Raw genomic sequence first — 12,587 nt, forward strand, 5'->3', positions numbered from 1 at the left:
GCTATGAAAGAGGGTCATTGCCCCAAGCCTAACCCAATATATAATTATTTTAAAACGAACGCGATGCTACTTGGTTATCTTAACGTTGCTAAAAAAAAAATGTTATCGTTGTTATACCGCTAACCGCATGAAAAAAGAACCGGTTACACGCTTAGCAATATCCAGCAAAATCTTCACGTTTTGACCGAGACTCGAAGGCAGTGTGATGGTTAGAACACCGGACTTGCAATCTAGATATCGCCTGTTCGATTCCATCTCCCGGAGCGGCAGTTAAAACAATGTGGCAAGATTATTAAATCCCACCACCCCCACCGCCTCTGTTCATGGCTAACGCCACACCCAAGTCGCTCGGCAGATCGCGAGTGCGGCGGGGTTAAAGGGTGGGCACCACCAGGGCAGAGTTAAAGTGTGGGCACCGTCAGGGGAGTTAAAGTGTGGGCACCGTCAGGGGAGTTAAAGTGTGGGCACCACCGGGGGGGTTAAAGTGTGGGCACAACCAGGGCGGGGTTAAAGTGTGGGCACAACCAGGGCGGGGTTAAAGTGTGGGCACAACCAGGGCGGGGTTAAAGTGTGGGCACCGCCAGGGCGGGGTTAAAGTGTGGGCACCGCCAGGGGAGTTAAAGTGTGGGCACCGCCAGGGGGGTTAAAGTGTGGGCACCACCAGGGCGGGGTTACAGTGTGGGCACCGCCACCTTCTTCCAAAGACGTCTGGTCAGCATTGAAGAGTCGGACAAACACAGACTCGAGAGCTCCCTCGGGTAGGAGGTCCCTTCCGCCAGCAGTGGCGTGATTGGAGCGAGGTAAATTTTACAGGGCTGCGCCTTGACCTTTCAATTGGAGAGAGAGAGAAGGGGCAAATGTGCGACGCAGTGACTTATGCTGCCGTGCCTCCACACACCACGCGCTACCTTGTCTTGATGTCAACAAAGCGTGACGTCGTACATACACACAAAGATCCCCAGTATAGCGTTAAGCGAATGTAGGGGCAAGTGCTGCTAGCGAGCAGCACCTATAAAGGCCAGAACGGCACACGAGGGGGTGTGTGGCTAGTACCACGCCAGACCCCCATTGTCTCCCGAATGGCGATGTTTACGACACATCGCACCAGATACTCATTTGAGGTCGATTCGACTTAGGGGAGGCCTAGGAGCGGTTCAGATAATCGTCACTGGTGTTGCTCGTGAGCAGGAAACGAATTCGGGTCGCCGAGTTCGTAGCGCAACGCGCTAACCACTGCGCCACCGCTCCACACACGTCATCCCTACAAATATCCACTGTATCGTCTTAAGTTTGTCAGTGCAGATTCTGTTAGCGAGCACACACACACACATACGGTTAGACATGTCCAATTCCTAAACTTTCCCGTTGCTACTGCTGATAGTTATTTTTATTATGGCGCATTGTATTTCAAAACCTCTGAAAAAACACACACACACAAAGTGCATATATGCAATGAACTTTATTAATAATATCTTCCTATGAAACAGATAATTAACCACGTAATAATAATAATAAGCATAAATGACGTGAACTCTTCGCCGAGATGACGCCTTGGGCAGCGCTCCACGTGGGAGAAAGAGAGAGGAGGGGACAGCGCCTGCATCGTCGCGACGCGAACGTGTTCCTGGCTACTCTCCGCAGCCTCCATCCGGCGACCGAGTTGGTCGCGGGTTTTTGTTGTTGCGTTTAACTTATGCATTTTTGTGTTTGTTTTTTTTAATATATATTTTTATATATATAAATACACACGAGTAGATTTACACACCCTGTATAGCTCCGTTTGGTGTACACAACTCATATTTGTGTTTTGTCTTTTTGTACAAACCGTCAACATTAACGCTGTCGCAAGATATATAATTATGTACACGGCGAAAACGAAACACTTATTATCATGAAAAGGGCAACGTTTTAAGAACAAGTGGATGCTGTGTGAAACGACCACCCCCCAACGTTCCGCCTGTAAAATACACCCGACCTTTTATTATTAATAATACTTATTAATAATTGTGTAACTCTATGTATAGAGAATATAAACGACACTTGATGAGAGCCTATTTTATCAATCACGTCGCCAGTTAAAGCCATGGGAAAAATAACTCGACGTTCGGAACGAGAAACGCACGTCAAATTAAGCGTCGTTGTGTGGTACACACGTTGTGTATTTAAAATTATGACTTGTGTGTCTCGCGCACGCACACACACACACAGACGCACATGCAAACGTGTACACGTACACAAATACACAGATACCCCCCCTCCCTTTCCCTGCCCCCCCCCCCCCGTAGCCCACCACCCTTTAGCGTTAAGACTGTTGAGAGACAATTGACGTTTTGCGAGCACCTATTAAGGCGCGCGCACGACGCGGCGCGGGTCAGGCAGGCCCAACCACCCTTGCCGACGTTGAACAATGAACCTCGGCCAAGTACTCCAACTCGTTTACGGCCGAGTTGACTCTCGGGGAGGCCAAACACATAAGTTAGTTAAAAAAACGAAGTGCCGCTTACTTGATGGCTATCCAATGACCGGGACGTTGAATGGCCCGGGTCGCCGAAATGGTAACCCACTGCACTAACCACTACGCCACCAACTCCACGAAAAGATCCCTCTCACCCACCCCCCACCCACCCCCCCACACAGTACAGCTTTTAACGTGCTGCTGAGGCAAGTGCTGTTTGCGAGCACACGATGGGATGGGTGGGCTGCAGCACGCCCGGCCGCCTTTGTCTCCCCAGTGGCGATGTTTACTCCACACCGCACCAGGTACTCATTTTGAGGCCGAGGCGACCTAGGGGGAGGCTCGGGACCGATTCAGATAATCGTCACAGGTGTTGTCGCTGACCGTGAGCGGGAATCGAACTCGGTTCGCCAGGTTCGTTGCAAAGCGCGCTAACCGCTACACCACCGCTTCCCATACGGTCATACATGCGCGCACACACACACACATATAAAACACATCAAAGCTTCCGTAAGCTCTGCGTTGAAATGAGGCAAAACGTTTCCGCTATGGATTGTAATGCAGCCAATAAAATAACAAAACGTACCCTGTTTTCCTTATAGATTACAACAACAAAAAATATGTGCATTAAAGTGATGCGTTTTAAATACGCGGCGACACCGACACCGCAGTCGCCTGCAATTGCCAAAAGCAACGGCAGCAGCAGCAGCAGTTGCTGTGGTCCCCGTAAGAGAGAGAGAGAGAGACAGCGAGCGAGCGAGATCACCTGAAGCTCGCTGACGATCGATGGCCCTGACGGGCCCCCCCCCCCACCGATTGGTCCAAACGAACAGAACACGTGATGGATGGCAAAGACAGCGATCATACCAACCGTGGCGGAGGCGGTGATGACGACAACGACGACGACGCTTATACTAAAACACAATCCGAGTTAAGCTGCGACTCTCAGAAAAGGAAAGGCGCAACCTCAACACGTACAACCAATGTTACGCTCGTGTGTGTGTGTCACGCGCGCGTGTGTGTGTGTGTGTGTCACGCGCGCGCGTGTGTGTATGTCGAAGTGCATGCACCGCGTGATGATTTGATCACACTTCGCGAGTGATTTGTTTGTAAACAAAGTCATGAAAAGATTAAGTCCGTGAATCTTTTCTTTTTAAGAGCGCCGATTCAGCGATGTGATGACGTCAATTCATACCTGTCAACCCCTTATCAGTGCCGACCTTATTACAGACCGATTCCGGACCTTATTGGTCACCCCGTGCACTTATAAATCTCAACGTTTATCCTACAAAGTCCCATCACAAGGGAGAAACACAAACAAATAGACAAAACATGTTTTTTTTTGCCCGTATTGAAACGGCTGTACGCCGTACGGACCTGAAAACTCAATGTCCCTGTACAAGAATACGGGTAAAGCATGTGGGTTGACAGGGCATGTCAATGGAACGTCAATTACTTCAATAATACTAACTTGGATTTTGTACAGAGGCGCTCTTAAAACAATGCATCTCAGAGCACCACGCAGGTAAAAGCGTGAGACAGGTGAGGAGTAACCGGACAGAGAATGAGTAAAGAGATAGCTGGAGAGATAGAGAGGAGAGGACCGGATTAAACATGGGGGGAGGGGCGGGGTCTTAATGCTACTTTAACGAAGCCTCAACATTCGTGCTGCTTTACCCTGTACACAAAACCTCGGCGTATTTGTACGTACGAGTGTGTGTGTGTGTGTATGCAAGTGTGTGTGTCTTTGTATTTTGTACATGGTTTCAGAAAACACGAGCCAGATATGTACGCGAGTTGCATCTCCCTTTCATATGAAGCAGCAGCAGCAGCAGCAGCGATGAATACTCATGATGATGATGATGGAGGAGGAGGAGGCTACCACAGCACACCAACTCGTTACTCTACTTCAACTTGCTGCTATCCCGCTGCACAGCTACAGTCCCTCTGGCTCTACACAACAACAACAACATCATCATCATCACCAACCACCACCACCAGCAGCAGCAGCAGCCATCACGGCCACGGCTTGCTCGCCTCGTCCTCCTCACAAGGGCCTGCTCAAGCCATCGGCCGCGCGGGCCTGGTGGCCACCGCCTTTGCAAGCGGCGGCGGTTGAGGCCACGCCACCGGTGGGACCGCTCTGGCCCGACGCGGCGTGGGCCGCCACGGAGCCCGGCGCCACCGTGACCGCCATGCCGCTACCGCCCGGAGTGTCGGGGCCTCCGCCTCCTCCTCCGCCTCCGCCGGCCGAGGACGAGGAGCCTCCGCCGGCGGTGGCGATGGCCGCGGCGGCGGTGGCCGTGGCCGAACGGATCTTGGTGTTGGGCAACTTGTGGTCCTTCTTCCACTTCATGCGGCGGTTCTGGAACCAGATCTTGATCTGGCGCTCGCTCAGGCACAGCGAGTGGGCGATCTCGATGCGGCGCCGGCGGGTGAGGTAGCGGTTGAAGTGGAACTCCTTCTCCAGCTCGAGCACCTGCTGGCGTGTGTAGGCGGTGCGCGAGCGCTTGCTTTCCGCGCCGGTGTAGTTGGGGTTGACTGTGGCGGGTGGGGGAGACAGCGGCAGGAGCACACCACGCAACCGCCAGGTGAGATGAGCCACGCACGTCCAAAGCGGCAGCGCTCGTGATTGTATCGGGAGTGCGCGCGCGTGGTTGGCCATCGTACGAAGACGGCCGCCGCGTCGCGCCCTTTCGGACGCCTCTGCGGCCGTCTGGAACGCTCTTCCTTCCGATATTTGGAAGCCACTGGCGCTATGCACTTTAAAAATAATCCAGATTTTAAACTCATTTTTTAAAAAACAGCTTTGTGTTTAGTTTGTTGTCCTTTCCCCTACACCTCCGATTACCACGGTTGACTACGTACGGTGCGAAAGAAGTTCTACATACGTATGGGTATACAGTATACAGGGTGTTTCAAACAAGATGGACCCGATTTGAATGTGTAACAGTTAGCACGCTGCATTCCGAACCCGACTACCCGAGTTCGATTCTCGCTTACGGTGAACTATTTACGGAGCTCCCCTAGGTCGACTCGGCCTTAAATGAGTTTTCCTGGTGCGGTGAAGTAAACATCACCACGAGGGAGATTGAGGCACCTCGCGTGCAGTGCCGGCCTTCAGGAGGTACTACTCGCTAACATCACTTGCCCCAAAAAAGGTCTCTTAAGGCTATACGGGAGATCTTTGTCTTTGATACGAACGTCAATACCGGTCTCTTGGAGGTAGCAACAACGATGACGATGCTGACGACTCGTATGCATCCGGTATAGCCTCAACGCGTTTGGAATATTTGCTCAACTTGGATGAAGGAGTGCTTGACTGCCAATGCGTGCTCGTGGGTGAATCGCCGACTTCTCTCGACAGTGGTCACGTTTGCCATCCGGTTATTTAATTTTGGACGAAAACGCCGCAAATGTCCGCGTCACCAACATTCACCGTGTGTCTGATATAGCAGAGAGGCCAGATGTCGTCTCTCGAAAGGACCATCGGACTGACGGAATCACGCCTTTAACCAGTTTCCCTTTGAGCCTTGAAACGCTGTTTGGGGGGGAAACTATACTGAAACTATACTGGGTACCCGGGTAAACACACGCCAACACAAAGACACGTACACATGCACGTACCCACGCGTCAAGTGCAAAGACAAAGACCCCTCGTGTCGCCTTAACAGACAATAGGAGCAAGTGCTGTTAGCGAGCGCCTATGAAGGCCGGGACGACACACGAGGGGGTGGGTGGCCAGCACCACGCCCGACCACCTTTGTCTCCCCAGCGGCGATGTTTATACACCGGACCAGGTACTCATGAGGCCGAGTCGACCTAGGGGAGGCCCAGGACCGGTTCAGATAATAGTCACTGGTGCTGGACGTGAGCGGGAATCGAACTCGGGACTTCGGATTTGGTAGCGCGCCGCGCTAACCATTGCACCACCGCTCCCCACGTACAAAGACAACGGGCACGCACACGCAAACACACGCAATGCAATACATGCACACGCGCACGCACATTACAAGTGGACAAACGCACACAACATCTGCATGCATAGAGAGTGAGTTAGAGAGACATGCACGCGTACACAAGTACACACGCAGTGGCGTAGCTACCGAGTACGCAGGCGGTGCAACTGCCACGGGACAGAGAGGCCCGGACGCCAGACTACAAAGGGTGCGCGGACGGGAGGGGGGGGGTGACATTGGACCCCGATTGGATCCTCGTACCACAGGGCTCTTGTCAAGCACGGCCACCACGCCACTGAACACAGTCACGCCACACAAGCGGAACGATACAGGCACACAGAAAACACACACAGGCGCATACATCAAAAACAAAGGTCCCCCGTACAACCATAGCAGACCTCCGGGGCAAGTTCTGCTTCGCGAGCACCTATGAAGGCCGGCGTGGTAAGCAACCACGCCCGGTCGTCTTTGTCTCACTCGCGTCGATGTTATTTACACGTCGCACCACGTACTCATTTGAGGCCGAATCAACCTAGGGGAGGCCTAGGACCGGTTCAGATCATCGTCGTTAATGTCGGTCGTGAGGGGGAATCGTCCTCGCACTTAAAAACACGTGTACACACACACACGAGAGACACGTGAAGACACACACACACACTCAAACGCACCATCATTACACTAACGAGCAGAGCGTGATCACAGTTCTCCCATCGTAACTACAGCGCGTTCACACGGCGCAGTTTTACAAATCAGTGGCACGCTGCCGAGCAAAGACGAAGATGCCTCCCCCCCCCCGTGTAGCCTTTTAACAGACTGTGTGGCCAAGTGCTGTTAACGAGCACCCATGAAGGTCGGCACGGCACACGAGGTGGGTGGGTGGCCAGCATCACGCCGGGCCGCCTTTGTCTCCCCAGTAGCGATGTTTACACACCGCGCCAGGTACACATTTGCGGCCGAGTCGACCTAGAGGAGGCCGAGGAGCGGTTCAGGGAATGGTCCCTGGGGGCGGCGGCCGTGAGCGGGAATGGAACTCGGGTGGCCGCGTTTGTAGCGCAGCGCACTAACCACTACACTACCGCTCCCCACAAGACGCTGCAAACCACCCTCTCTAACCCCCGATTTCCCATCCCCCGCCGCACTATTCCACAGCAACCTCATGATGTGAATAAACAAACAAGTAAACTCGAGCAAACACACGAGCGGGTAGCAGTGAAACTCCGCGAGATGCCACCAGCTCGGAACTCGGGCCCTGTGCCCCTGTGGTGGGTGGTGGATGGGGGTGTGGGTGTGTGTGGGTGTGTATATTGGTGTGGGTGGGTGTGTGGGTGTATATTGGTGTGGGTGGGTGTGTGGGTGTATATTGGTGTGGGTGTGTGGGTGTATATTGGTGTGGGTGGGTGTGTGGGTGTATATTGGTGTGGGTGGGTGTGTGGGTGTATATTGGTGTGGGTGGGTGTGTGGGTGTATATTGGTGTGCGGGTGTATGGGTGTATATTGGTGTGCGTGTGTATATTGGTGTGCGTGTGTATATTGGTGTGTGTATATATATTGGTGTGTGTATATTGGTGTGTGTATATTGGTGTGTGTGTGTATATTGGTGTGTGTGTGTATATATTGGTGTGTGTGTGTATATTGGTGTGTGTGTGTATATTGGTGTGTGTGTGTATATTGGTGTGTGTGTGTATATTGGTGTGTGTGTGTATATTGGTGTGTGTGTGTATATTGGTGTGTGTATATTGGTGTGTGTATATTGGTGTGTGTGTATATTGGTGTGTGTGTGTATATATATATTGGTGTGTGTGTGTGTATATTGGTGTGTGTGTGTATATTGGTGTGTGTGTATATATTGGTATGTGTGTGTATATTGGTGTGTGTGTGTATATTGGTGTGTGTGTGTATATTGGTGTGTGTGTGTATATTGGTGTGTGTGTATATTGGTGTGTGTATATTGGTGTGTGTATATTGGTGTGTGTGTGTATATTGGTGTGTGTATATTGGTGTGTGTATATTGGTGTGTGTGTGTATATTGGTGTGTGTGTGTATATTGGTGTGTGTGTATATATATTGGTGTGTGTGTATATATTGGTGTGTGTGTGTATATTGGTGTGTGTATATTGGTGTGTGTGTATATTGGTGTGTGTATATTGGTGTGTGTGTATATTGGTGTGTGTATATTGGTGTGTGTATATTGGTGTGTGTATATTGGTGTGTGTATATTGGTGTGTGTATATTGGTGTGTGTGTGTATATATATTGGTGTGTGTGTGTGGACGATGGAGATGTAGCCCACTCCAAGTGAACCGCTTCTTCGCGCGAGAAACGCAGACGGCGGCTTCTTCTTCAAAACAGAAATCACGGGCAGAAGGAATATATCGGCGGCGGGTAAAGCCCCCAAAACGAGGTCGGGGAAACATCTCAAAAACAAGAGCGCAGGCGACTATAAAAAGCGTTTCTGCAAAGATGCCCCCGTGGGTCGAATTGTAAAAAAAGCATTGTTGAGTTACATCTCGCTGCTTAAAGACATTTGTGTTAAATGCGTGTTTTTATCACGTTGAATATATCGTGTGTTTGCACGTATAGAGAGACACGTGGTGTGCTGAGGCTGTTGTGCACGCTATGCCGAGCCGCTAAATGGCTATGAATATTCCAGAGGGAGCGCGAGCTGTCTCGGTGTGTGTGTGTGTTGCGAGTGTCGTGTGTGAGTGTTGTTTGTGTAAGTATGTGTATGTACGAGTGCTGTGCGTGTTGTCTGCGATTATTGTCTGTGCGAGTGCTGTGTGTGTTGTGTGAGTGTTGTATATGCGAGTATTGTGTATACGAGTGGTGTGTGTGTTGCGAGTGAGTGTTGTGTGTCTTCGCCATGCGTACAGTGAACCGCGGAATGTCTCATCACCATTATCGTTACCATCTCCATCGCATTAATTCTCACTTCACGGCGCACGCTGCAGCCGCAGTCTAAAAGCGATACATTTATTGTTTACGCATAATTCACCCAGGTTGCGGGGAAAGATTTGAAGCGTATGTGTCTGTTTTTACTTGTGTGTTTATAAAAAAATATTATTACTACGAGTGGAAATATTTCAGCCGAGTCGATGGAATATCCATCGCGCGCGCGCGCGAGCATCGCGCGCTAACGCGGCCGCCGATGCCGCGATGAAAACGCGGGACGAGTCGAGTATCCCACGAATGTCACAGCCACTAATCTACTCCCCCCATCACCGCCCCCTTCATCGGCATCAACAACACTCGCCCGCCGCTCGTAACGCAACGCAATAATTATACAGAACGTGGTGGACAGGGCGCTCGCTCTACACACACACACGCGCGCGCGGACTGTGATTTGAGTCGAGCGTTGCGTTAACGCGCATTTAAACGCGCCACGTTAACGCAGCGCTATGGAAATGGATGCATTTGTTTCAGGGCAAAGGAAAAAAAAACATCCAGCGATATGCACGCGCGTGTGTGTGGGTTTTTTTTTATTGCGTTAATGTTTTTTTTTTACGAGAAGCGGTAAAAAATAAAATAAAAACTAAGCGCGCACGTCAAGTCGTTACGCGCACCGAGCTGACGTTTAGCTTGTGGCTGTTAAACAGCACGACGCATATCCTCCAGCCACCGTGCCCGGCCACCGTGCGCCGCTACTGCTGCCACTAGCCGCTATTGTTTGGGGAAAGCGCGCGTGGCTCAGGCGTGAGCGCAACAATGCCGAGAGAGCATCTTTTACACAAAACACGGCGGCGAGACTTGACAGCAGCCATAGGCGGGAACCGCGAGGTGCCCTCCTCGGCAGCACAGTTGCACCACCACCACGCGTCCAGGGCATCCCCAGTTCAAAAAAGAGAGAGAGAGAGAAAAAATGCGAGCCCCGCTCAGGCCCATAAACCACCAGCCGCAATAAATATTATGAAAGGGGCCGCCGCGCCGTCCTTTAAGGCGACATAAATCTCGGTAATGTGCAATTCACGCCAGCGCTCCCCGAGACCAGCGAGTCTACGGGGACCCACTGGCACACCCAGAGAGAGAGCGCGCGCGGGGGGAACGCAGCCACGCGATAGAAACACACAAAAATAAAACACGCCAGCTTGGAACAAAAGCGGAGCAGCGTGTGTGGTCTACTTACGAGTGTTCACGTGCACCTTCTTCATCCACGGGTAGACTACGGGCTGCTGCTGCTGCTGCTTACTGCACGCCAGCCCGTTAGACGCAGCAGCGCCCATCTGCTGGGTGCACGTAGGCGCCGCTTCCCCGCACGGATCGTGATGCAGGGCGCCGCGCATCAAGTGTCCCTGCTGCTGCTGCCTTCTTGGGCCCGGGGTCACGGCCTGCGGGGCCGCAGCGGCGACCACCCCGCCGCCGCCGCCGCCCAGCTGCAACGCGGGTTGCGCTGTGCCCAGACTCTCCGGCTCGGGCTCCCCGCAGTGGTAGGGCTGCTCGGGGTAGTCCGCGTGCTGCGGGTACACGGGCTCCGGGGGCTGTCGGTAGCCAGGGTCTCGCGGCTGCCCGTAGTACTCGGGACTCGGCTCTGGGATGTAGTCTCCCTGCGAGTACTCCTCGCACGGCGGGAACTTGGGGTCCACGTAGTTGGAGTTGATCAAATATGAACTCATGGCCATTAATTTCTTTGCTGGGGTGTTTCGGAGATGCTATATTTTCTGCCGTTGTCGTTTTGCTGTCGCGGGAAGCCCACCTCCAAAAGCGATCGTTGTATATTTTAGCGTCGGCGCATGTGACGCGCGCAGCCAATGGGAGCGCGCGCTCGAAAGCCCGGATAAGGAAACGTGCAGAGAGATGAATGCAGTAAGCAGCTCCCGGCCACTTGACTCCTTCACTCGGGACTTCGCGTTTTTTGACGTTCCCCATCCCCCCCCCCCAAAATGATGATGGTGGTGGTGGTGGCGGCGGCGATAGCAACAATGACGATGATGATGATAATAACAACAGCAGCACGGGCAGCACCGATGACTCGCAATGAATGCTAAACAACTCGTCGATGGAAGTGTGTTGGTGGTGGAGACGACGATGATGATGATGCTGGTGGTAATGATGGTTGGTGGTGATGATGATTGTAGCGATGCACGAGTGAACAATTACGAATGTGGAATAATGAGAAGTTCGTGAATGTTACGCCGGTGCGATGCATCATCGCCATCAATGCTCGTGCAGTGCGGTTTGAATGAAGTGCGTTAATTGTTAATCGCCGCACGAGCGATGTACTTGCATTTTCTTTTTTTTCAATAGACCTGACTAATAGCCTAATCGGGCGATAATTAAATCACAATGAAGACGTTTACATTTGCGTGGTTTTTTTTTCACTTGAAGCCGATTTACAACGTTCGCACATTCACGTGACCATTCGACGAGACATTGCGTCGCCTCTCACTTATGTGTCGTTTGTGTTATTGTCAAGTCAAACAGAATAGATTTTCAACGTGTCCGTGGGCCAAGTGGCCTTTGATGGCGGATTATAAGTTCAAGTATGTCAAAATATTTGCAAAGCCTCTGCTTGGATGCACTTGGCGAAAAAAAACACACACACAAAACCTCACCAGACAATAACGCGAAATTAAACCCACAATGCACCATGAAACAACAAACAACAACCAAAAACCCGTCAACAGTGTCAGCAGCTGCAGCCAGGGTAGTAATGGAGGGACCGTGGTGGTGACCGTTGTGAGAATCGTGTTGAATTGTGTTGGAGAGGGAACAAGGCGTTCATTACAAATGAGCGGAGGCCCCGGCGCACAACACCAGCCAACCAATGCCGTTCCTTTTGTTCCGTTTGCAGCAATGACTGTGGACTTGCTACACAGCAGGTAGCAACAGTGGCAGCAGCAGCAGCTGTAGCTGCTGTAGGAGCAGCAGTAGTGAACAGCAGCAGTAGGAGCAGCAGGAGCAGGAAAAGCAGCAGCAGGAACAGCAGCAGTAGGAGCAGGGACAGCAGCAGTAGGAGCAGCAACAGCAGCAGTAGGAGCAGCAGGAACAGCAGCAGCAGGAACAGCAGCAGTAGGAGCAGCAGTAGGAGTGGCAGGAACAGTAGCAGCAGAAACAGCGGAGCAGGAACAGCAGGAGCAGGAAAAGCAGCAGGAACAGCAGCAGTAGGAGCAGCAGGAACAGCAGCAGGAACAGCAGCAGGAACAGCGGAGCAGGAACAGCAGGAGCAGGAACAGTAGCAGT

General features: G+C 52.0%; 1 protein-coding gene across 1 annotated transcript; it reads right to left on the reverse strand.

The window, feature by feature from the left end:
- Positions 1–1,444: 1,444 nt before the first annotated feature.
- On the reverse strand, positions 1,445–12,155 carry LOC116940928 (homeobox protein Hox-D4a). The gene is made up of 2 exons (XM_032951319.2): positions 10,534–12,155; positions 1,445–4,996 (listed from the first exon to the last, which is right to left on the reverse strand). The coding sequence occupies exons 1-2, from the start codon at positions 11,024–11,026 to the stop codon at positions 4,503–4,505; spliced, it is 987 nt and encodes a 328-aa protein (XP_032807210.2). The 5' UTR covers positions 11,027–12,155; the 3' UTR covers positions 1,445–4,502.
- Positions 12,156–12,587: the final 432 nt, after the last annotated feature.

This window comes from Petromyzon marinus, chromosome 10, assembly GCF_048934315.1.
Source record: "Petromyzon marinus isolate PM22_M1 ecotype Great Lakes invasive population chromosome 10, UKy_Petmar_22M1.pri1.0, whole genome shotgun sequence".
NCBI lineage: Eukaryota > Metazoa > Chordata > Hyperoartia > Petromyzontiformes > Petromyzontidae > Petromyzon > Petromyzon marinus.

Bases quoted from the DNA above. Each gene is read 5' to 3' on its own strand.
- LOC116940928 (XM_032951319.2), bottom strand. From the start codon at position 11,026: ATGGCCATGAGTTCATATTTGATCAACTCCAACTACGTGGACCCCAAG. The intron at 4,997-10,533 runs GTAAGTAGACCA...CACCCGCCACAG, and splicing joins GAAGGTGCACGTGAACACTC to TCAACCCCAACTACACCGGC.